Source organism: Grampus griseus (genome assembly GCF_964374135.1).
Source record: "Grampus griseus genome assembly, chromosome: 11".
Taxonomy (NCBI): Eukaryota; Metazoa; Chordata; class Mammalia; order Artiodactyla; family Delphinidae; genus Grampus; species Grampus griseus.
In genome coordinates this window covers 32,642,373-32,665,995 of record NC_139005.1, presented here as the reverse complement: position 1 = coordinate 32,665,995, position 23,623 = coordinate 32,642,373, and the positions used below count along the sequence as shown (strand labels likewise).

The 23,623-nt window shown below is 37.0% G+C and overlaps 1 protein-coding gene across 2 annotated transcripts in view; it reads right to left on the bottom strand.

Annotated features, from left to right (window-relative positions):
* Positions 1-5,187: 5,187 nt before the first annotated feature.
* Positions 5,188-23,623, bottom strand: part of PDZRN4 (PDZ domain containing ring finger 4) — a gene marked incomplete at its 5' end in the record, with an annotated part of 372,669 nt that continues 354,233 nt past the window's right edge. For both annotated transcript variants that reach the window (XM_082666647.1, XM_082666648.1), the window contains 4 exons: positions 5,188-6,780; positions 10,337-10,453; positions 14,521-14,622; positions 21,434-21,496. In XM_082666647.1, the coding sequence (XP_082522773.1) occupies positions 5,260-6,780; positions 10,337-10,453; positions 14,521-14,622; positions 21,434-21,496 (1,803 nt within the window). In that variant the 3' untranslated portion in view covers positions 5,188-5,259. The remainder of the gene's footprint in view (positions 6,781-10,336; positions 10,454-14,520; positions 14,623-21,433; positions 21,497-23,623) is intronic.

Here is a 23,623-nt window from a genome sequence, read left to right as displayed (position 1 = left end):
AACTCAATTAATTCCCAACCAATGAAAAAGTCTACAATTATCTCCCCCGTACCCAGCAGCAGCAAACTTAAGCAACTTTCCTAAGAATACACACCTTGTAAGTGGCAGAGCTGGAAGGCAGTAAGTAAGTAGTGGTTACTAATAGGTTAAAAACTTGTAGTAGGGTACTGAATAACAAATGGGACCCTAGTTTATAGCTGGCCGGTGAACCCAGGGGCAGTGCTTGTTGCAACACAACACTGTTGACTGGGACATGTAAAAAATGCATGGCACTAAAACTCCTGAGCAGCCGTTTGTTGGTAAAACAGAAGAAATGCCATATATGTGGCATTGGTTATTAACTGTGCAACACACTGCACTCATGAGAGACACATTATGGAAAAAAATATTAGACACTATCGGGTAGAAAGCCAAGGGAGTGATAAGACAATACCACCTATGTGTGTGCAGAAATAAGTGGCTGTTAGCAAGAGTTAAAGCAAGTCTCCTGGAAAGATGGGAAGACGTGGACAAAGAGAAAGGAGAAGGGTTTATTTGACATGGAAAGCACCACAAGCAGTGTGGCAATGGAAATGAGAATGACCGTGTTTGAAAAACGGTAGGGAGTCCTGTCTGACTAAAGCAGAATCTGAGTGGGATGCTAGAAGTAGCGCAAAACATACCCCAAATAATCAGCTTTATGGGCTCATTTACGCAGTTCTACAAGGAGACTTCTTACAAACCTGCTACAGTGTAAACTGGTCCTGCTGAAAAGGGTAGCATACTTGAGCAGAAACAGCAAAAAACAGAAGGACAAAAAAATCTCATAATAATACTTTATTGAGGACTATTTTGGTCAATTATTTTTGTCAGTAGTTTGCTGTAGCTACTATTCACTGAAATTCTGCTCTGAAGCCATTTCATGTATATTTACAGGAGCAAATGGTTTGTTTTATCTAGATTTTAAGTCCTTTTAATATACCTCCAAAGATATACGTTTGGAAAATAATGATGAGAAACTGTAGAGAGAACAGACTTCAGGTAAGTGGAAAATAATTTGCTGGAAAAAATTTTTTTACTTTATTTTTTAAGAAGTGAATTAGTTGGTGAACCTATTGCAGTGTTCAACTTTATTAATCAAAAATTAATAGAAATTATTTAATAATAATTATTGTTTTATGATATCATACCAATTCTATTAATGATTATTCATAGAAATAGAAAAATAATGGAAATTAACTAATTAATAGAGTACAAATCAATAGAAAATAAAGTTTAATTAAATTTTAATTAAAATTGGAAGAATATTAAGTTTGAAGGTGCATCAAATTATTCATCTACCTAAGACACAGGTTTCTTGAGGTCTGAGTTAAAAATTCTTCCTGGAGAGGTATGAAATCAGGTGGAAAAAAAGGTTGAGGTTAAATTATGAAGTCCTTGATAAATGTCTCAGGCACCCAGATTTTATCCCATGCTCAGGACAAGACTCCTGAAGGTATCCGAGCACAGTGAGGAAAGTAATATTTAGGAGGCCCAGTGTTGCTGCCACACGTAGGAGAGACTGGAAAGAGTGCCCAGGGAGAGCATGTCTAGATCTGCGGTGGTAATTAGGTATGAGACGGAGACAGCCTAGCCCGAAAGGTGACTGGGTAAGGGTATCGAAGACAACCTGAAATACTTTGAAGAAAAATTCACACTGCTTTTTTGCCTTACCAGATAAAAGAGAAATTCAAGAAGACTCAGGTGATAAGCATGACAGAACAGGCCAATGGTGCCACCAACGCAAAATAAAGAATTTGAGGTAGAGAGCAGCAGCTCACTGGAAGCATAAAAATGTGTTTAGGTGGAAGATTTAGACACACCAACAAGACATGGATTAAATCAGTATGTAGCTACGGAAAGGTTACATTAGAGGAGTCCATATTATGTGTTCCTAAAGGGACAGTGTGCACAAAACAAGATGGCAACAATAGTCTTCTTCATGGCACACAGTGAAGAAAAGCCCGTAGAATATACATTGTTTTTCCCCTCCTTAGGTCATTCACATATGGAGCCTAACACCAATTTCTGTCAATAAAAAATATGGAATTTCAGGGCAGAAATAGAGACACAGATGTAGAGAACAAAGATATGGACACCAAAGGGGGAAAGTGGCGGGGGGTGGTGGGGGGGGATGAACTGGGAGATTGAGATTGACATGTATACACTAATATGTATAAAATGGATAACTAATAAGAACATGCTGTATAAAAAATAAATAAAATAAAATTCAAAACTTAAAAAAAGGATGGAATTTCTAATTACTTAAGCCTAAGTAAAATATTTTTCCCCTTCACATTCACGTATGTCTTCTGAACTAAAATGAAATATCTCACATACAGCCAACTACTTTTCTTTGCTGAGCAGCAGATTTATTATTCACTTACTAAAAGAAAAACATGTTTAGCACAAAGATATGTTATATAGAAAGGTAAAACATAACACTTCTCAGATTTTCACTGATTTTTGAAAAAGACATTTCTCAACTCATAGAATTGTATAAACACAGACATGAAAAACACCAACAGCACATTTTTAAAAAATTGGCAAGCACACTTGGCCTTAATAAAAATAAAATTAAACTGCTGACTTTGGAAACACTGCATTCTGTGAGATGTGTACATGTTTCTTCTGGAAAAAAATCTACATGTCGGTTCCAAATCCCATTTATCTATAGGAGTAATTTGAATTCAATGAATATTTAAACCCAGTTGTACCAAGAGGATAAACAATAACCATAGGTATTAGGTCAGGAAGGAAGTGAGCTTTTAAGATAGATAGGCATTCTTATTTAAAACTATCTGGTCAAAAATTAACTCTAGGTGCACTCAGAGTAGTTTTATCGATTGGATTAGCAATAGCTAAAGTTAGAAGTGGTGAAATTTTCAATTGCCTTAAGTTGCTAGTACTGTCACTATCTTAAAATTTTGGGGTCCAGCTTTTTGTTACATATAAATAAGATTCATTTCTTTCCATCTATGTAATAGCCCTTTAAAAGGTAAGAATTTAGAAGGGTAGATGAGTATGGAAAACAGTAACAAGAGGACCAATCTGTGAGATAAGTGAATAAAACATCTTAAATAGCATTCATAATTGTTTAAACGGCATTCTACCAGAGGTTTATAAAGACAGGGGTGACACAAGGGCCAAACTCCACGAACATAATATCCGTGCAGGGAGACAATAAGTTCTGTCTATGTGATTCAAATAACAGAAGAATAAAATTTCCAAGGTAAAATAAACTGCAGGTGCATCATGGTGTATGCCAAAATGCTGAGAAAACCCAGTGTCATCAAAATAGGCTCCAAAGAGAAAATGTATATGTGATTACCTTCTAAGAGGGGTGTAGGATTTGGCATAGAAACCCCAGACGAGAGAGTAGCATTAGATAACCTCAGTGAAAAGGGGCAAGCCGCTCAGGAGCCAGAATAACTCAGAAAATCTAAAGAAGTGGGGCAATAGGCAAGGTGGGCAAGTTAATGGAGGACCAGGAATATAAGGCTGAGGCATCAGAGTCTGATTCAAGAGCTAGTAAGGAGCCACTATATGTTTTTAAACAGGAAAGTAGCTTCAAAATTGTTTGGATGCTGTGCCTCCATTATGTTAAAACAATCTCTTGCATTGAATGAAAATTTGATCAAGCTCATGCATGCATTGATCTGGCCTTTCACTCTGGAGGCATTATGATTGATATATAATATAGTTGATGTTTATATGATAAAAAGCCAGATTAAAAAACCTATCTGATAATTTAACAAGCTCACTTTTTAATAAGGCGTTTATAGTTGACTATGCTGAAAATGATTAAAAAGATAGTTTCCAAAAATTTATTTCCAAAGGATGAACTAAATAAATGCACATAGAGCTGTGGACTGAACTGTGTCACCAACAAATTCATATGATGAAGCTCTAACCCCTAATGTGATGGTAGTTGGAAACGGGGCCTCTGGGTGGTAATCAGGTTTAGATGAGGTCATGAGGGTGAGGCCCTCATGATGGGATTAGTGTCTTAAAAGAAGTGACACCAGAGAGCTTTTTTTCTCTTTTTCTCTCTACCATGTGAGGATACAGCAAGGAGGTCATGAGCAAAACAGGAACAGAGCCCTCATTAGGGAGCTGAATTGGTTGGTGCCTTGATTTTGGACTTCCAGACTTGAGAGCTGTGAGAAATTCCTGTTGTTTAAGTCACACAGTCTATGGTATGTTGTTATGGTAATTTGAGCTGACTAATACAGTGCCCTTACAAACAATCTAAGATATTTTACTGATCTTCTCTGTCCATGTCATCCCCTAAATTGTTCTTGGCTTTTCCTTATGTGGGTGGCAGTCATGGAGAGCATGAACTCATGTTTATTGAATGCTTAGTCAGCATCTGTTAGATGCTCTACACACATTATCTAACTTACTCCTGGTAAGAATATAGGACACAATTATCTGTGGGAAGTATTTCAAGACAATTTCTTGAATAAAAAGGGACAGAAAATGTATGCATTTTATAATCCACAATTAGGAGTCTTCTAAATAGTATATATATATAATTAATTTATATCTGGCAACCACAGTGAACAATGGAAATAAAACACTCTTTGATAGCTTTTCTCAGGGATAAGCAATAATTTATTTTGCTTTTATTGTCACAATTACCACAACTATCTAGCTACATGACCAATGTCACTACATACCACAGAAAGATTGTCCACCTACACTTTACTGAGACAAAGACAACGGCCATTTATGTGTTAAATGTACAACAGCATGTTAAAAAGAGGTGGCTTTTATGTATAAGACAAGATGTGACACATGATTTATCAACAGGTTTGACTTCATATGTATTATGCCAAGAAGCAAGCAGAGAAATGTTTTGGCATTGAGTTGTTATTAAAGTAGAAAATAAGTAAACTAGAGCAATAAATCCAGATCTACAATAGATACATTAAAATAGGAAATTAATTAGCTCCTCAGTATTTTTGTTCATTTTTTTTTTGTTTTCTTTCCTTTTGTTTGTTTTTATATATAAATGAGTAATACGAATATATCACAAGTTAAAGAAAAATCTCAGCCAAAAAGAAGGTACAAGTATATGAAAAACAAATGAAAAATTAGCAGGTATTTTTGCTTACAAAAAATTTAAACTATAAAGAGTCACAAAATATATATAAAAACGCCACATTGAACGAGGCAAGCATCCTCTACCCAAACTGGTAGCACCCTCTGAAAGTCAGCTGCCTTCCATCCATTCGGTCATACCGCGGTGACTGACAAAAAGGCATTAGGAACTTGTGTGCCATCAGGGGACTTGGCCCCATGGGTCATCAGTTCTTGGATTGTCATCCAGTTGTCCAAAATTTTCTTGTTTCTCTTCTTCATCATCTTTTTGTGACTCAGTTCAATGATGTTGACCTCCTTCTTGCCCTCGCTGCCGCTCTGGGGACTCTCCTTGAGACACTCCAACCGGCTCCGCATCATGAACTCTCGGCGGCGCCGCTGCTCTTTGGCCCGCACCAGGTGTTGCTTCCTCTCCTCTTTGCTCCAGTAGCGCCCCATTTTCATCTCACTCATGGTGTCATCGTCCGTCGTCATGCCACTCCGCTCCTCCTTGATCTTTAAGGCACGCTCCTTCAGAATGCGGTCCCTCACGGGTCTCTTGGTGATGTACCGTGTCCCGTCACTCCTGATTTTCACCTTCCATTCCATCTTGGGTTCTGAGCACTTCTGAGACTCCTTGCACACGCTCACCAAGCTGAGCTGGTTCTGAGCGTACTCGACTGCGGACTTCTGTTGAATTAACTGCATGTAACTTTGATAATGCCGGGCATGTGCTGGGATGTTTGCATATCTATAGGAGGAGCTGTGGTAAGGAGAGAGGTAAGGGATGTGTTCACCACTGGTCTTCTCTGGATCAGAAAGCTTGCTGCTTTCTGAAGTCTTCTCTTTGCCTTCAATGCCGCAACCTTGTTCAGTGGTTTTGGCTTTGGTTGACTCTTTACTACTCTGTCCAGAAGAGGACTGATTGGCTGCCATTGTGCTTCTCAGGTTTTTCTTATTGGTGAGGTTGATCACTCTTGGGAGGGAACTGTCAGGGGAACGGTCCACAGTGAGTGGAGTGCTTCTGCAGCTTTCAGCTGTGTTGTAAGCACTAGAACTGTCTTTGTCTGACTTTTCTGGGTGTTCAAGGATGTCATCTAGTTTTCCCCTCTGCGTATCTATGCTGGTGTTATAATTTCGGAATCCTCCCTCATGCAGTGCCCAGATGTCTCCATACTGGTCTGTCACTTTCCGGAGCCTGTGAGCCTGCATGATATTTTGGCACTCAAGTTCAATGTTTCTTAGTTCTTCATTAAGCAACTGTAGTTCGTGCTCCACTCCCTCTCGTCCCCCTTGATTGCATTCTATTGTGCTGCTTGAGTAATACAGGTCATACTCTCCATGCTTCCGAATCTTGCATTTGAGCTCCAAGAGCTGCCGAAACCTTTCGCACTCCTCATCTTGGTTGCCAGTACAGTCTGAGTCAATGTATTCACCAGACACGAAACTCTCATTACACTGAAGTTCAGTGCTTCCCAGAGTGTCTTGGCTCTGCCCCAGCTCTCTCTTGCTCTTCAAAGATGTGCCATTGGGATCCTCGGCTGCATTCTCCTGCTCTGAGCTCTCGTCATTCCGCAAGCTTTCATCTGTGCGCCCCACTCCACTGTCCTTCTCATGGTTGTTGGATGAGGATGTTGCCGTGTCTGTTGTGCCTTCTTCTTCTTCTTGTTTTTTTGGCTAAGAAAATAAAGTTGAGAGAAGAAAGAAAGCTAATTATTTTGAAAAACACCAAGTGTTGGAAAACTTGCTTGAAAAAACAGTGCTTCTTGGCAAAAGTGCAGTTCCTAGAAAGCTGCCCTCATTTTAGTATCCATAACAATTTTAGAAATAAAGGCAATTAGCTCATGGCAGCTTTTTATGCTTGAATATAAAGAAAACAAAAGCTGCTTGAATATGGCTATGCTACTCACTTGAGGATAAATAAAACAGGACACATTTAAATAAGTGATTCTTGTCTTAAGGTTTTCTCTTAGTTGGGAAACTGGAGGGAAGGTGTGTAACTGAGGTGACTTTATGAGTTTCTGTGGTGAGTAAAAGGATGAGTAAGACAGAGTGCCGAAATAGTCTTCAGAAATAGGAAGGCCTAGAGTTCAGAAGCCACATCATCTTGTTACTATTTTCTTTTTCCTGAACTTTTCTCAAGTTCAGAGGAGACTTCATTGGATCTAGTGATACACTGATAATGATAAGCCAAACATCACAAAATTTCAGGAATAGGTTCATTACTGGAGCCCAGGACCTTCCATCTATAGATGAGGAAACTTAATCCCAGATGGATGTAGCTTCTTAGGCTAGAGGTCTAGGGGGCCAATGCCATCCCCCAGGGCCAGGATTTCTTACATGTCCAAGATGCTGTATTCTTGCATACATGTACTTTGACCTCAGTGCATCTCCAAATCACATTGCTCAAAAGCAACAGTAATGTCTTTGGACTCACTTGGGTTACTTTAAAAGATTTTTCTACTCTTAACCAGTAATTTCCTTCAGAGGTGAGTTTTATTCTACTGAGAGTAAAATGACAGTTCCCCTGAAAATCTGAGCAGCACTGATTGCCAGACATGGGCATAATGTCAAAAAACATATTTTGAGATAGGTATGTAAATATATGTGAACTTCACTCCCTGGTAATTTTTGGCTTTTCATGTAGAACAATTAACTGTCACTGCCCTAGGGAAGTGCACATCTAATTGTTTCTCTGTGAATAGGATAAAGTTACTCTTTCTTCCACCACTTCTCTTATAAAAGTCTACATGGCAGTTTCTAGATTGTATTCTCCTTATGTCTAAGTTTACTTACTATTATATATATATATATATTTATATTTTTTTCCCTTTAGCAGGAAATTATATAATTAAATATAATCAAGCTTGTTAGTGTCAAAGAAGGACAGAATGGGTGATAAAAGGTAAAACAGGTCTGGAAGGTTAAGATAATTGTTGTTTTCTTCCACCTAAGTAATGGCAGAACAAAGTGTAATGAACGGGGGGGAGAATATGAACACGTATCAGGTTATTCTAGGATTCTCCATCTTTCCCTAAAATATTTTTCCTCATTTTTTAAGAACATACTGAGATTGATTTAAAATGTCTTATTGATAAAAAATATTATACCTAAGTAACTGTAACTAACAATGGAAAGCTTGATACATCCCTATGTCCCTTGCTATAAGGTGACAACAGCATCAAATGTGGTGACATCTGCACAGTGTGCCATAAAACTCCCAGAGGATATTATTGATATTGGACATTTGAGTTTATATACCATATAACTTACATTTATATTTTTTCTCCTATCTAATGGTAAGCTGAAAAAATACAGGAAGGCAGTATTTTTTCTTATTTTTCATGCAATAAATGATACAGACAAATTAATTAGCAAAATGTGTGTTAACAACAGTTACAGGACCAAGGACAGCATGTGAAGTAAACCTTCAGATGGATATGTATTTTAGTTTTTAAATATGGATATGCAATTTTTAATTGAATTGCCCTTTCTTTTGTCACTGGTTTATGAGCACATGTGAAAACAATTTTCTATTCTCAAACCTAGAATTCCTGGTTTCTGATATAATGCTATTCTATAATTTATCATTTCCCTATGGAATTATTATAGTGACAGGCAAGGTTTCTACCAAGGCACTTTTAATGTAGTATTATTGTTTATAAGGGCAAAGGACTTTTAAAGGTTTCTGTACTTCTCATCATTTTTCAGTCTCATGGTGAAGAGAAATTTCTACACAATGAAAATCTCACCTCAGGGACATCTTGTGTTACCTCAAAAGACCTAGCATTTGTATTACATCTGATGAGTAGGCAGCATCTGACACCATATCACTTCACCTGGACAGGATTTCTCCCTTCTTTCTTTATTCCAACATCCTCCTGTCAATTTTGTATCAGGTCACATTTTTTATCTAAGAGAGAAAAAGCCTGGAGCAAGGACTTTCTTGCTTGTAACCAGCAGCTGCCACCAAAAAATATCTTTATTTGTGGCCAGTGTTGAAGTCATACATTAAAATTTCAACCTGTCCTCTTTATATTGAAAAGCAATTGCTACAGTAGCAGCATTGCTTTTGAGCATGAACTCTTGTTTGTGAAGTGGCCACTGAGCATGCATGGTGAGCACAGAGCGTAGCACACATGGCTCTGTCAACTGTAGTTTGCAACCTAATAATTTATTAGCATATACACATGAGCACGCATGCACAGACACACACATGCACACACACACACCTCTGTTATGGGATGCCAGCATGTCAGTGCATCTCATCATTCAGTTTGACAAAGTGATAGGATGTTTGTGTTTTATATTCCTAAGCCTAACTGCCAGGATTTTTTTTTAATTACCTTTTAGGGTGAGTTAAGGATTAATGTTGAGAATAGGATGATAATTAAACAAATAAGCAGATTGACAGCGGAAGTGTTAATAAAATTATATTAGGCAAATGAATGACATGAATCTGACATAAAAAATCTAGGCTATATCGATCTTGATATTATCTAGTAGAAAAACAACAAAAATGAAAAGAATACTAAGACTCGGTTTGCCACAAACCACACTGTGATCTTTCACTAGTTACGAATTACTTAAAGGCAGGAACTTTGCTCATTTTCTTTGTATTCTCAGGATCAAACATGGTACTTGAAACATATTAGGGGCTGAGAATTTTCTGTTGAATGAATATATGACCTTAAGACAAAATGATATCAGTAATCGCAAGTTGAACTACTCTTAATTCAGGAGTATAAAGGTGTAATCACGATACCAAATACCCAAATAAGGTTGATGGCTTACATCATGTCATCATCTTCCTAAAGTTGCCTAAATATTCAAATACATGCATTAATATTTTAAAATACAAAATTACTTTTTTGGGGGGGAGGGGTTACCTCATGAGATATAGTTTATCTCTAGCTGGTATACTGAGAAGCAACATGCATTTTTTACTATTAAATTTCCGAATTAGGTTGAACAGTGCCTGGGTCAGCATTTGAATACTACTGTACTCTCCACAATGGTCCCTAAGCTTCCCAAAGTAGAAGTATTCTTAATAGAAAAAAATTGTATTTATTCCCTCTGCTTCATTTGAGATGATCATTTGCTTTCAAAAATTACCATCACAGAGATGTTTGGTCAAACTCTTTGATTTTTGTTTTTTTATTCCATTTATGGTTACACTTTTAAAAAAGAACTAGCATCATTTCAAATGCTGGAGTTCAGATCGTGGCCCTACCTGCTCCACCTGACTGGCAGTGCGCTGCATTGCTTCATTATGCTGTTCCTCCAACATCGATAAGTTTAACTCCTCTAAATATTCATTCCTTTCATCTTCTAGCCAGCCTTCCTCCAGCTGCAAAAGAATACATTAGTACATTACATTCAGTTAATGAGAACTCAAGCTAAAATAAGGTAAACTTAAATGGTGACGCCTGACCGGTTCCTTTTATCATAATGATTCTCTTCAAAATACCAGCCTCCTATAGTTCACCTCTCAGAAGGAAGAAAAGGTGATAAAAAAAAAATTGGACTCATGCCTTTTATCCTTCCCTGAAACAGAGCTACAGATTTTCTCTCGTAACTGAGTAGACCTCAGCACAGAACATCACCGCCTTTCAAAGTGTATGAAAAGCATACTGCATAATCCACAGCTGTCATGCTCATTACCCCCAACAGTCCCTGTGTTAAAGAACAGCAATGGTCCTAATAGGGCTATGAGACAATCGGGCCTTTTTCCTTAACAAAAACCCCCAAAGCAACTCCATACAAAGCACCCCCCACCAACACACACACACACACACACACACACACACACACACACACACACACTGATGCTACCCTCATTTTGCTTTTTTATTTTTAGATGGCTGACTTTCAAGTTAACAAGATGGCTGCTTGCCACAAATACGGACAACATTTATTTCATCTGAAAAAGAAAAAAAGGAAAATTCTAAGTTACTCTCAATAAAGAGTGATGCTGTGCCGTGACTACTGTGATTCATTTCTCAGACCCAGTTCCAAGGAAGAAGACCTTAAATGTGCACGTAAGGGTGAGGGAGCCGTGTGAAGTGTGCAGGGTTTTCTTTGTGGGTGCTGAAGGTAGGTATTCTTGTGGCAGTCTTACACAAACTAAACCAAACAAATCCTTTTGGTTTCTCAATACAAAAGGAAGTGGAAAACTGGTGGTTACCTTGCTAATATGATAAGTGTTGACAGTCAATTCAGATAATTTGCCTCAAAGTGGGTTTTTGGAGCTGGATTACATAAATTAACTGTCTATGCTGATTGAATTAACTGAATTATTGTCAAAGCTCCCCTTTACTCTGTGTTACAAAGAAACAGCAGCTTTCTAGTGAGTCAAAATTGACAACAGTGGGAGATGTTTTCACCACCGGACGAATGGGTAAGCACCAAACAAACACAAAAAATAAGCTTGTCTTTAAGAGAACTGAACTTCTAAAACTTAAAAACAAACGAACCTGAGAGGACATTAAATTGCACCAGAAGAGGCATGAGTGTATACGTATCACATTCATTAAATGAAGGCAATCATAGGTTTCTTTTTATTTACTAAAGGCTACCTAGACCTTAAATTATTTCAAACTTGACTGGGCCAAAAGCATCAATGCATTTATGCATCGTCATTTATCTCACGGTGGCCTGAATAACTTGACCAAGTTCCACTCCGGTGACTTTGATATACAGATGAGCTATGAAGATTAAGCTGACTAAGAATTTAAATTCAGTCCAATTCATAATTGTCCAAGTTTTACATTTTTTAATCCCTTTTAAGTTTCATGAAGCTGCAAATGCCAGGCTCCAAAAGAAATTACTTAAAGCTAGAAAAGTTTATTTTTTATAAGCACAGCAAGGACTTTTTCTTTAATCAGGTCAAAACAAAATATCTGCCACACTGATACAGTGAATGATGGAACAGAGTCTTCTGAAATTGAAATGAAGGGATGGAGAAGACAAAGAGAACACATGCTGGAAATTAATGCTTTCTTATAACTCTTTTCTTATTGACTAACCCCACAGATCCCTGAGTTGCCATGTGTGGTTAGTGTATGTCTACTTTGATTAAGACTTCCCTCTAGGCTGGAGGAATACACAGCACACTAAGTCAGGAGAGATTCTTCTGGCTCACCTCCCTTCCCTGTAGCATTTCCCTTCCCCCTACACACACATTCATGGCAGTCTGAGTTCAGTGCTGTGGCAGAGACAGACTTTTCCCTTGAGTTGAGTCATGGGAAAGGGGGGACTGTCATAATTATACAGGGGGATCTGTCTGCACAGTAGAGGCTCACACGTGGCATTTCCAAGAAAGAAACAACCTGCACTTGTCTCAAAAGTTCTCTACAGTTCTTACAAGAGTCCTCTCTGCCCCAATGTCCCAAGGGGAATAGGACAAAATAGCAATATCTTTAATGGTCTGAGGAAGAAAATGGGCAGAAAATCAAAGTAAGTTGACAGGGAATGAAAGAAATGAGTTATTTAAAAATATTGCACGGTTGCACAATACCGCCCCCAGCAACTCTGATCATTTCCGAGAATGTAGAGAGAATTTGAAACATTAAAAAAAAAAAAAAAAAAAGAAAAGACTAGAAAAAGCACACTAAAACTTCTATACTCTCCCTAAATAAAATACACATGCAAAAAATGCAATAATGAGATATACTGAAACTGATGGGAAAATATGGTGATATAAATACAAGTTTTGTGTTGTTTTTGCCACCTTATAGCATGTATTGCTTAAATTACATTTTTAAATTATGATATTAAAATGCATTTTCTTTCCTTATTTTTCTAGAAATCTGATTTTCTAAAGACAATTAGCTGCCTTCCAGTGTCATGACAGCTTCTTTAGGATCAAGGGGCTAGGGCAGATCTTGATTTTGACAGACAGGATGATATGCTACAGAGTCAGACAACCATCTTTTATCAACTGTGGGAAGAAAGTCTTGCTTGAAAATTCATCCTCCAACATTGACTCTTGGGTCAGGAGTGTAACCAGATATTCAAAAACGCCAGGGGTTCTACCAAGCATATGTACGCCATTAAAGATTAACAGGATCTGGTTTTATGTTATTAATTTCTATTTTTTCCACAGTATGTTATAGCTGTTATGTGGCATAATAAAGAAAATGCTTTAATTATAAATAAGTGAGGTTCTCTAGCAGTTACATGGAAAGGGCAGGGAAACCACATTATAAAGTTGAAATATCTTTTCTACAACAAGGATGACTATTGAATACTCGTCAATTTACCATTAATTTCACTAATATGTATTTAGCCCCTTTATTCTGTTATTTTTCAAGAAAATGGGATCATTGAGATTAACCAGTTTGCAAAATTTCCAGGTAATTATTGCAATTTCATATGTATTTTAATAATTCACATCCACATAGACAGCACAGCCAGTTGTGGGGTTTCCTTTCCCACTCCTAGGACCTCAGGTGTGTAACTTTAGTCTGCCCTAGGCTATAGCAGGCTTTATGGGAACCATTCAGAATGGTCAAGGGCATAATGGAAATATATGTGGAAAGGGTCATCTTTTAAAACCACTATATTCAAGACAGGATTCGGTCTGACCCTGAAATACACTTACTCAATGTAATTTATAGATAGTATGTAGTTATTGAGTCTGAAATATATCAGATCAATAACCTGAAAGACAAATGGTGATATAACCAACTTCACTCACTGAAGTTGGTTATCCAGCACTGACAGATGGATAGAATGGTGACAACGTAATGTCCTTTCTGCATTGTGGTGGGGGATAAAAAGGATATAAAAAGAAGTACCAATAGTACTTTTCTTCCACCATTACCTCTCCTTTACTTTCATGACATCTCCCTCTGTAAAGATATAAAAAAATTCTTTAAAAGCTATCAATTTGTTTTTGTCACACTAAAGTTGGAAAAAATTCATTTACTATACATGGAACTACACTGTACTCTTAAGGTATTTTATTGGATAAAGTTACTCTAAAAAGATTTAAGTTGATAGCTAGATATGCTAATGTTTCTCTCATTAGAGATTCTTTCAAGATACCTTAATATGCCAATTAAGTATTTTTAGATGAAAAACTAAAGCAAGGATCCACACAGAATTAAATATCACATAAAGTCAATCATTTTTCATTTATGAATTAATTTAAATAACTGGCAAGTAGAAGGAGAGAGTAATGATTCAATTTTGTGTTTTCAAAAAAATAAAATGTTTAGCTGCCTTTCTGTGAAGCCGTATTAAGGAGTCTTTACTTATAATTGTTTTGATAAGGTTGGCCAGTTGGGAAAGATGACTCAATTATATTTTGTATGCCTGGTTTTACAAACATCCATGGCACTGATCTGTTATAGAATAGCAGACAATGAACCTAAAGTGCAGTCTCAAGACTTTTGCTCTCTCTGTTCTGACCTGACTCTCCGGCCTTGCCACCAGCAGCACGATTCTCCGGCACTCATCACTAGATAGCAGGGCCACCGCCGCCTCTCGATCCTGGGCGTCTTCCCCATTTATCTAGAAAACAGATGAAAGTGGCGCATTAGTTTCCATTTCCACAATGCTGCACACAATAAATGGCAAATATCAGCTCATTTATGGTAAATGTATGGACAATGAAGCTCACACAATGGGCTCGTCTTCAGCCCCTCAGTGGTAAGTGCCTTCACTCAATTACGCGCTTACTGTAAGAGCCGTATCGATCCCTGAAGGATGGCGGACATCAGAGGAAGCAGTTATGTTCATAAATGTCCAACCTGCGCCCTGGCAACATACATCTAGCAACACAATTAACCAGCCCCTGACAGGTGACGTTCATCTTTCTCCGCTCAGAGTAATGGAAGTGTCACTCTGAGATAATGGTGCTGGGGGAAGTAGGACCAGCAATACCACAACTGAAATCCGTCATCCTGCACGCTTGCTGTGAGCCAATTAGCGAGCTGCCGCGTTATCTCTCACCGGGCGATGCTCCCGGGCTGCTGTTGCTTGCATTTTCATTTAATCATTTCGTATTTGCGTGTGGGTCTGACTCAGTTGCCCCAAATCACTCTCGGGATATCTTTCAGTGCTTAACTAATCAAACGAAGAACCAGTATCATTGTCATCTACTCCAGCTCCTTTCTCGGATCTATCCGCTTCCCTAAAACAACAAAACTAATGAAATATCCTAAGGCTCATCTCTTAAGTATACTTAAATAAAATTTTTAAAAATTAACATAAAATAAGAAAAAAAAATTTAAATAAGGATGCTTACTGAAAGAAGCCAAGCTTGAGTAAACTTTCGATTAAAACAAAAGATTCTAGCGGTGTTTGAAATGCACCTTTTTCTTTTTTCTAAGTTCTACAGGGCAAATAAGGTTCCTAAAGTTTGTATTTTAAACTACATTTCATGTTCAAATGTATTTAGCTCTTATTGATACACTTTTTTCTTTGGCTATTTTAAATTTCTTTTATTTTATTGATTGCTCAATTCCATAGAGATGAGATTTTTGATCCGTAACACATAATCAAAAATGTGGGAAGAAATTTCAATTGAAGAGGTCAAGTAATTCTGTCTAAAATAAGTATTTATTTCAGAAAGTGTGGCTGCATTGACCATTTTTTTTCAACAATTAATTTAACATCTTTCACTGAGAATTTCTGCTTAAAAGCATGAAGTAGACTCCTGACATTTTCTCCTTGTGGGTCTCTGGGATTCTGGCTGATGCATGAAGACAGACATAATTATCTGAAGACAAGCTCAGGAATCTCAACTGTGGACCACAATAAATGATTATTATTCCTAGACTCATATTTAGCACAAAGAAAGCAGACAGTGATAGTCAAAGGTGGGGGGGGGAATCATACAACCTCATGCTGTATTTTCTTACTGTGATCAAATGAATAGCTCCTTAGTTTTTCACTTGTATGTGTGGACAGGAAATTCAGCTTTTATAAAGTACATCCCCCCCCCTTTTTTTTGACAATTCTCAAATAAAATTCACCAAATTAGAAAATGAAAACTTTGATTCCAAACTGGGGACTAATGACCAAGAAGGATGTGTTATGGGGTTTTTTTTTTTTTTTTGGTAAATATGTATCTGAAAATTTTGTACTGAGTCCAAGCCCTTTTTTTCTTCAAATAAACATAAATTGGCAGTGATGGATTCCACTACACCTCCCCCACCTCAATTGCGTGTAGTTTAAAAATAATGATTTCTTTCAGTTTTGAGGGCTTTTATCCATTTCATAGTAATTCTTAGTAGTATATCTGTGATGCATCTATTTGTCTATCAATTGTGGACCTAATCATTCATCTTCCCTCCATTGTAGGCATTGATCCTAAGGAGACTGAGTTGGATGATCTCACACAACTTAACATTTTCTGTTTGAAATACAATTCTCACTACTACTTTTTCACTTGAGTATATGCATACTTCCAAATTCTTCATCTAAACTTTACTTACCATTAGTCTAAACACTCTTCAGTCATGATAATGTTATTGTTCATTTCCTCTATTAAAATGCAGATTATAGTGCTTTTCTCAGAGGACTGTTATAGGATTAAAAGAGTTAATATATGTGAACAGTTTAAATAAGTGCCTGTTATACAGAAAGTGCTCAAGCTTGCATATATTACTGTTAATGCTATTGTTGTTATTATTATTACTATGATTATTTATATTTTAATCCCTCAGAAAGACTCTTTTCTTCTAAACAAAGCACATATATTAAAATTCATGTGGGTAGTCGTGGTGGTGGGATGAATTGGGAGATTGGGATTGACATATGGGCACTAATATGTATAAAATGGATAACATAAGAACCTGCTGTATAAAAAATAAAATAAAATTCAAAAAAAAAAAAGAATAAAATTCATGCATAACATTGAAATCCATAGCAGGAAACATGGTTCTAGTTTAAAAGATATCTATCTCATATATATTTTTAATTTTTAGAGGGCCATCAAGAAACAATATGGCTACATTTGATTTCCTTTATAGTTGGTGTTCTTCTCTCTCCTCTGTGAACTCATACTGATGAAAGCCATGGTCTCCAGTCCTGGCATTACGTTCTTATTTTGGGAGGACAGATCATACATTGTAGAAACAGTTTTACATCCAGAATCATATGTGGAATGAAAGAAATCTGTCACAGAAAACTGGCATTAAAATATAATCTTTGTTTATTTTTCAAAATAAAGGCCACCTTAGCCACTTGGTTGGTAGATCCCGTTGTACTCGGGACATTAGTTTGATACCCAGATTGATACTGAGGCAAAAAATACAGCCATAGGTTTCATCAAAGATGCCTTTCAAGGAATGGCAAGACTTGAGGAATGGAATCAGAGAGACCTTTCCACCTTCATTTGCTCTTGTTGCTGAATGATGGCTCATAGCTACAGGATTGCTTGTGGGAAAGCAGCTTGCTGAGCCTGGAAACATCATGCAGACAGAAAGGTGAGGGACCCAGAAACAAGGGGAGAGCATAGATGAGAACTGGAGTCAGCACAATTTAATGGAATACTTCCATTTCAAGAAAAGAGAGGGAAAGAGAGCAAGGAGGAACGTAATATTTAACCTTTGTTATCAATGAGGAAAAACTGCTAGATAATATATCTGTCTCATTTTCTGTGCATGGTATATGCAAATATTAGTTTCAAAATGTATATTTTCTTGGTTTAGGAGAGATTTGTGGCAATTACAAAGAGAAATCAGCCGAAATTCCACTTTAGGCCTAATCTCCTGTACGGGCATATGAGGGTGTGTGTGTGTGTGTGTGTGTGTGTGTGTGTGTGTGTGTGTGTGTGTGTGTGTGTGTGTGTGTAAAACCCTATAAGTCTAGAAATATATTTATATAGCCTTTTTTGCTTGAATATGCCAATTTTTAGGTTTCCTGTACCAGTGTACCATAGGCAGGTAGGCAACTACACTTCTTGGCATTCAACCACCTATAGAATTTCTTATTTGAAAACCCAGGAATCTTAGGCAAGAGAAAAAAAAATTATTTCAAATGTGCTTATATTTTAGTGTGGAGAGAAAGAAGGTGAGTGAAGAATAGAAATACAGAGGTGAAAAAAACAGAAATGGGGGAAAACAGTTATCCAAAGGGAAGAAAGTAAGAGTAGGAAGAAACGGTAAGGACCAGTTTAAGGCAGAGAAAGAAAGAGAGCTGATTAGAAGTCTTATTGTTCCACTGTTGGAGATTTTGCAGGATTTTGTCAGGAATAATCCTTAGAAACATGACTGACTTTTCTGGCCAACATGAGATTAGATTGCTTACATGGAATAGTATATGCCAAAGAGAACGTGAGACTAGAGCACTCTTTACTTTAGACGGCTGATCACGTATGTCTTTAATTTTTCTCCTGACTCAGCACGGCAATTTTGTAAAAGAATTTCCCCATATTAATTCCTGGGAACACATCTGATACCAGCAGTTTGTGGCAAAAGCACAGCAAATAGAACTGTCAAGCACTTGCAGAGAAAAAACACATGAGAGCTAGAATGTGTTCTCACGAAGGTGGGTCATGGTTTCTCTTCTGCATGACCCCTACCTTCTAACAATATCATGTGATTACCTGTGTGTGTGGTGCCATTAGGTGAGGTTCTCTGACAGGACCGTGGAGCACCACAGTTAGAAAATTTTAGCTACACAATGAAGGCAGGACCATAGAAATACTCTACGTAGGTCACTGTGAACAGGAAATTAAAATCATGATTGCTCTAAAGAGATTCATTTAAATCAAAGCCAGCCAGGAAGCTTAAAGGATGAGAAGAAATCCTCTCTTTCTCTCACTCTCATCTCCCTGGGAAAGGAGTCATTAATTGTTCATTACAGGGTATCCCATAATCTCCTTACCAGCCACACGGGAGCTATTTGTCTATCGGTACAATTTTGTCACAGTTTTCTTTTATATAATTTTACTATCACCCTCAAGATTCTTTGTTTCCTGTGTGTGCAGATAGAATTGAATTCTTGGCTTTTTAATGTGACAGGTATTTATTCATTAGATGTGACATAAACATAAACTAATCAGGCAAACCACAGCAAACCACAGCACTTTATCAATCCTGCTGTTGTTTTTTCAATGAATCAAGTCCATTAAGGAATGCCTTATTATCCAGAAAATATCTTATCTGAAAACTTTACCTGCCCACGATAGAGCCAAGAATAAGGAAGTGTCAAAATACACAGTATGCATCTGTGGAAGCACATGTACTTTATTTCTATCAAACTCTACCCACAGAACTAATAGACACCATTTTACTAACTGTATTTGTGTATCTAGCCTATGGGAGGTGGTGACCTGGAAACTAGGAAGGGAGCCAGTGAGTGCACAGTAGTGGGTATGGGGCGTGGTGAGTAGATGGTGAGAGGAAGAAGTGACAGCTGGAAACAGCAAGGGGAAAATGACAAAACATAGACCCAATGCATCAGAAAAAGTAGCCAGCTAGGGTCATTTAATATCAAGGCACACAATCTTACAGATCTTTCAGCCATTGAGCATTTTACTCTATTATATATAGCACTGCATGGTGATTGCTGGGTGTGACGTGACCCTGAGCATCAAAGGAAGGTTACATTCTTTTCAGTATATTTAATTGGAGATGTTAACAAAGTAAACAACACATTTAAAATGATTTCTAAATCAAAAACTCAATGAAATATTTTTGAAGCTTTCATTATCTGGATGACACACGAAGATGGTACCCCTTTTTATTAACGAGGATGTATAAGTAAAGCTTTACCGCAGATTTTATTCTTCCATTTATCCTATCACTCTCTCTACTGAATACCCGTGTTTCATTCACTCGTTTACTCACACGAGTGTGAGAAAAACATTGAAAGTATTGTAGCAAGTCTTGGTTTCTTGATTCACTTTTCCTGCCCCTGAGTTATCCAGTGATAGACGCATCCCATTTTGTTTAACTACAGGTCATCACTTAGGGAGCTCATTAAAGTAGGAATTATGTATTCCTCAAGTTTTCTGAAGACTAGTGGGACCATAACCTCTAATTCATACTTTTATTCTTTCCTCATTGGAGCATTAGTAGAGGGTCCTTGATGAAAAAGGAGTTCTGTGGCCTCTCGCTAGAGAAGGGAAGGGGTATGGAGAAGTGGTGTGATTCAGTGAGTACCCCCACTAAAGAAAGGAAAGAAGACCAGCAGAAGTCTGGGCAGAATAGCCCTCGTGTGGTACAACTTTCTCATGACAACGTCGCATTGTACTGTAATCATCTGTGTAAGCAGCTGTCTTCCTAAATACACAGGGAATGCCCCAAAGGCTGCCATGGCATCTTGTCTATTTTTAAAGCCCTGCTTCCAGGTAGAGTGTTGAATCCAAATGTATTAAATTGAAAGAAACATTCGTTAGGGGTTCATATCTAGGAAGGAGAAATGGGAACAACAGATCTGTCATAACAATTAAAACTTTTGCAGAATGTTTTAACAGTTTGTAACTTCTTCAATTTGTCATTTGAGTCCTCCTTCCTGTCTTGCAGTTGTTATCTGTAGTGAAACTCAACCCCCAAGGACCTCTGTTCTTATTTTGGGTTAAACTGGACATAAAAGCTGGGGCGCTGTGTGTCTTCCTCCAGCCACCCTTTATGAGAAAGGACTAAGAAGGGATAGCGCAGGTCAAGGGAGATTTAGGACAGAAACTTTGGCTTTTGCAGTTTTTCCTGGTTGGGCCGGGAACTCTTTCCAGTCTACACACCCCCTATAAGGTGCTTACCATCTCTATTTTTAAACTGAAATTCAGTCAGCCTCTATGTTTTCACATTCCGTCCTCCACATGTCCCCAGCAACTCATTTATAAATAATTAAGACTTCTTCAGACTTCTAAACTTTCATAGTAATGGAACACTGGGATCCCTGTTTACCTAATTTATTGTGGAAAAGGCAGCAGTAACTGCTGCTGATGCTAGTAACAACAGCAGTTAATGCTCATTACTCACCATGCACTGTGTGCTAAGCACATCACATGCTTAATCATATCTAACCTTTGCAGCAATATATTTTACTATTACCATTCTTTAAGATGAGGAAACAGGTTTACAATGAGAGGTTAAGTAAAGTGCCCAAGTAAGTGATGGAGCTGGAAGCTGAAGTTGAGGTATCTGAGTCCAGAGATTATGTCTTACTCACTAATTATTAGCTAATAATCCTTATTAAATGGCACTATCCTTATTTTTAAAAAGGTTTAAATGATCACTTTTAGTTTTTTAGATGTTACTATCCAGAAACAAACACAAATTATTTTCTCTAACATTTTTCAAGGAACAAAATAAAATTAAAACTATTGGACAGATAGTAGGAAATTAAAGGAAATAACCACCCCACATACTTGCAAAATACGATCCCCTTCTCGAATCCGGCCATCTTTGGCAGCAATGCTGTTTGGATCTACCTGTAAGGGAGAGGACACACAGCTTCAACTGGATATGCAATATCCTCCCAGGAACTTAAAAATATGGTTTTAAAAAATATTTTTAAAAACATATTTCAAGTTTTTCTATTGATTTATAGAGTGCATGCCAAATTTTTCTTCTGTCAACTGATTCTAAAAATGTAAATGAACTATTTTAGAATTAATTACAATAAAATTAAAGAGTACTAGAGCATGTTAAAAAAAAAAAAAGAATATTCACAAGAATAAAAATAGCCACCTCCCAACAAGGCAAAATTCACAATGTTTGGCATCCAGTCAAGGATTACTAGACATACAAAGAAGCAGGAAAATATGACCCTTGATGAGGATTGAATCAATAAAAGAAAACTAAACTAGAACTTACACAGCTGTCAGATTAGCAGTCAATGACATTAAAAGAGTTATTATAGGAGATATGGGGATATATGTATATGTATAGCTGATTCACTTTGTTATAAAGCAGAAACGAACATACCATTTGTAAAGCAATTATACTCCAATAAAGATTTTTTTTTTAAAAAAAAAAGAGTACTAGAGCACATCTTGATTTGTGGACCACTTTTCTCTCCCTGCATCTCTTTGTTTCTTCCTTCCTTTTATCCTTTCTCCCCTTTTTATTTTATTTTATTTATTTATTTTTATATCTGTTCACTCATTTCTGTATCCCAACTGTCAGACATCGTCTTCAGCTGACATGATCCTCAGCTGATGTTAATACTAGGACCCAGGAAATTTACTTTCTGCTAGGGTGATTTTTAAATCCTGTCTTAGCTGTCTGAGAAAACCTGATAGCTATACCCTAAGTCCAAACTTATTAAAGGGATTTCTGTGTTATGAGCACATTAAGTTATAAAGAGATTTATAATCTATGTAGCTCAAGAAATGAAAAAAATCCTATCCATGTAGATTATTACTAGACACTACTTTACATATAGGGTGAAGTATATTAACTGTCACTTATTTTAGAATAAATAGATATTTAAAGCTCTATTAATAGTTTATCAACATTTTAATGGGCCAAACTTGAGTGATGACTTACTGTTCACTGGGGGTAATTCCATCTATCACACTTCACAGGAAGGCTTCAAAAAATTTATTGGAGCTTATTCTAGCAAAGCCTTTTTTTTTTTTTTTTTCCTTTTTAAAGCAAAGTATTTCAAGTGTAGGGTAAGGTTGATCCATCCTATCCAGATGTTAGATATTACTTTTTAATTAGGTGGTGCCAGCCAATAAATGAGTTTTAAGTGATCAATCAAGAACAAAAGACACTATAATTACATGTAAGAGGTATAGGGAAACATTTTTTCCAAGTAATTTTGTTCTGTTCCTGTGGCTTTTTTATTATCCCTGAAAAGTAAAATTCCAAAGTTGACATGTTTAAATAGTAAACAGAGACTCACTTGAAGGAAATAAGGGATGATTAATCAATTGTATCCTATTTACAAGACATTCACAACTAAAACTTTGTCTTCAGAACAGTAATCAAACTAATATTAAAATTCTGCATTTGTACCTCCGTACATACTACAAAAGATAATGCTGCAGGTGTTTCCTTATACTTCCTCACCATAAGCAGAGGGGTTATCATAGTTGTTTATTTAAAAGAAGTATATAAGTGAAGTATTCTCTGGAGATTTTTCCATAGTGAGAGCCAGTCAGTAGATTCTTTGGTAAACTGATACACTTATAGAGCTGAATAGTTTTCTAAGTTCATTAATTATATTATCTCTGCCAGAGTCTAAACACCTCTATAAAAGTAATGTGATAAGCATTATCGTACTAAGTTTCTAGGTGAGGAAGCCGAAGCGCAGTAAGTTACGTAATGTTTTCAAAGTCATGGCCAAGAAACTTTGGAACAGCACAGAACAGCAATTAGTGTTTAGTTTGGGTTCATACACATACATATATACGTACATGGTTTCACACACATATATGTGTGTACATACATATATGCAGGAGTTAGATAACATATCTATATATACTTGTATATGCATATATGTGTTTGCATGTATATGTGTAATTATAAATATGTTTGTATGTGTATATGTATATATATCTCACACACACATAATACCTTACTACTTCTCATAAAATGATTCTTTCGGG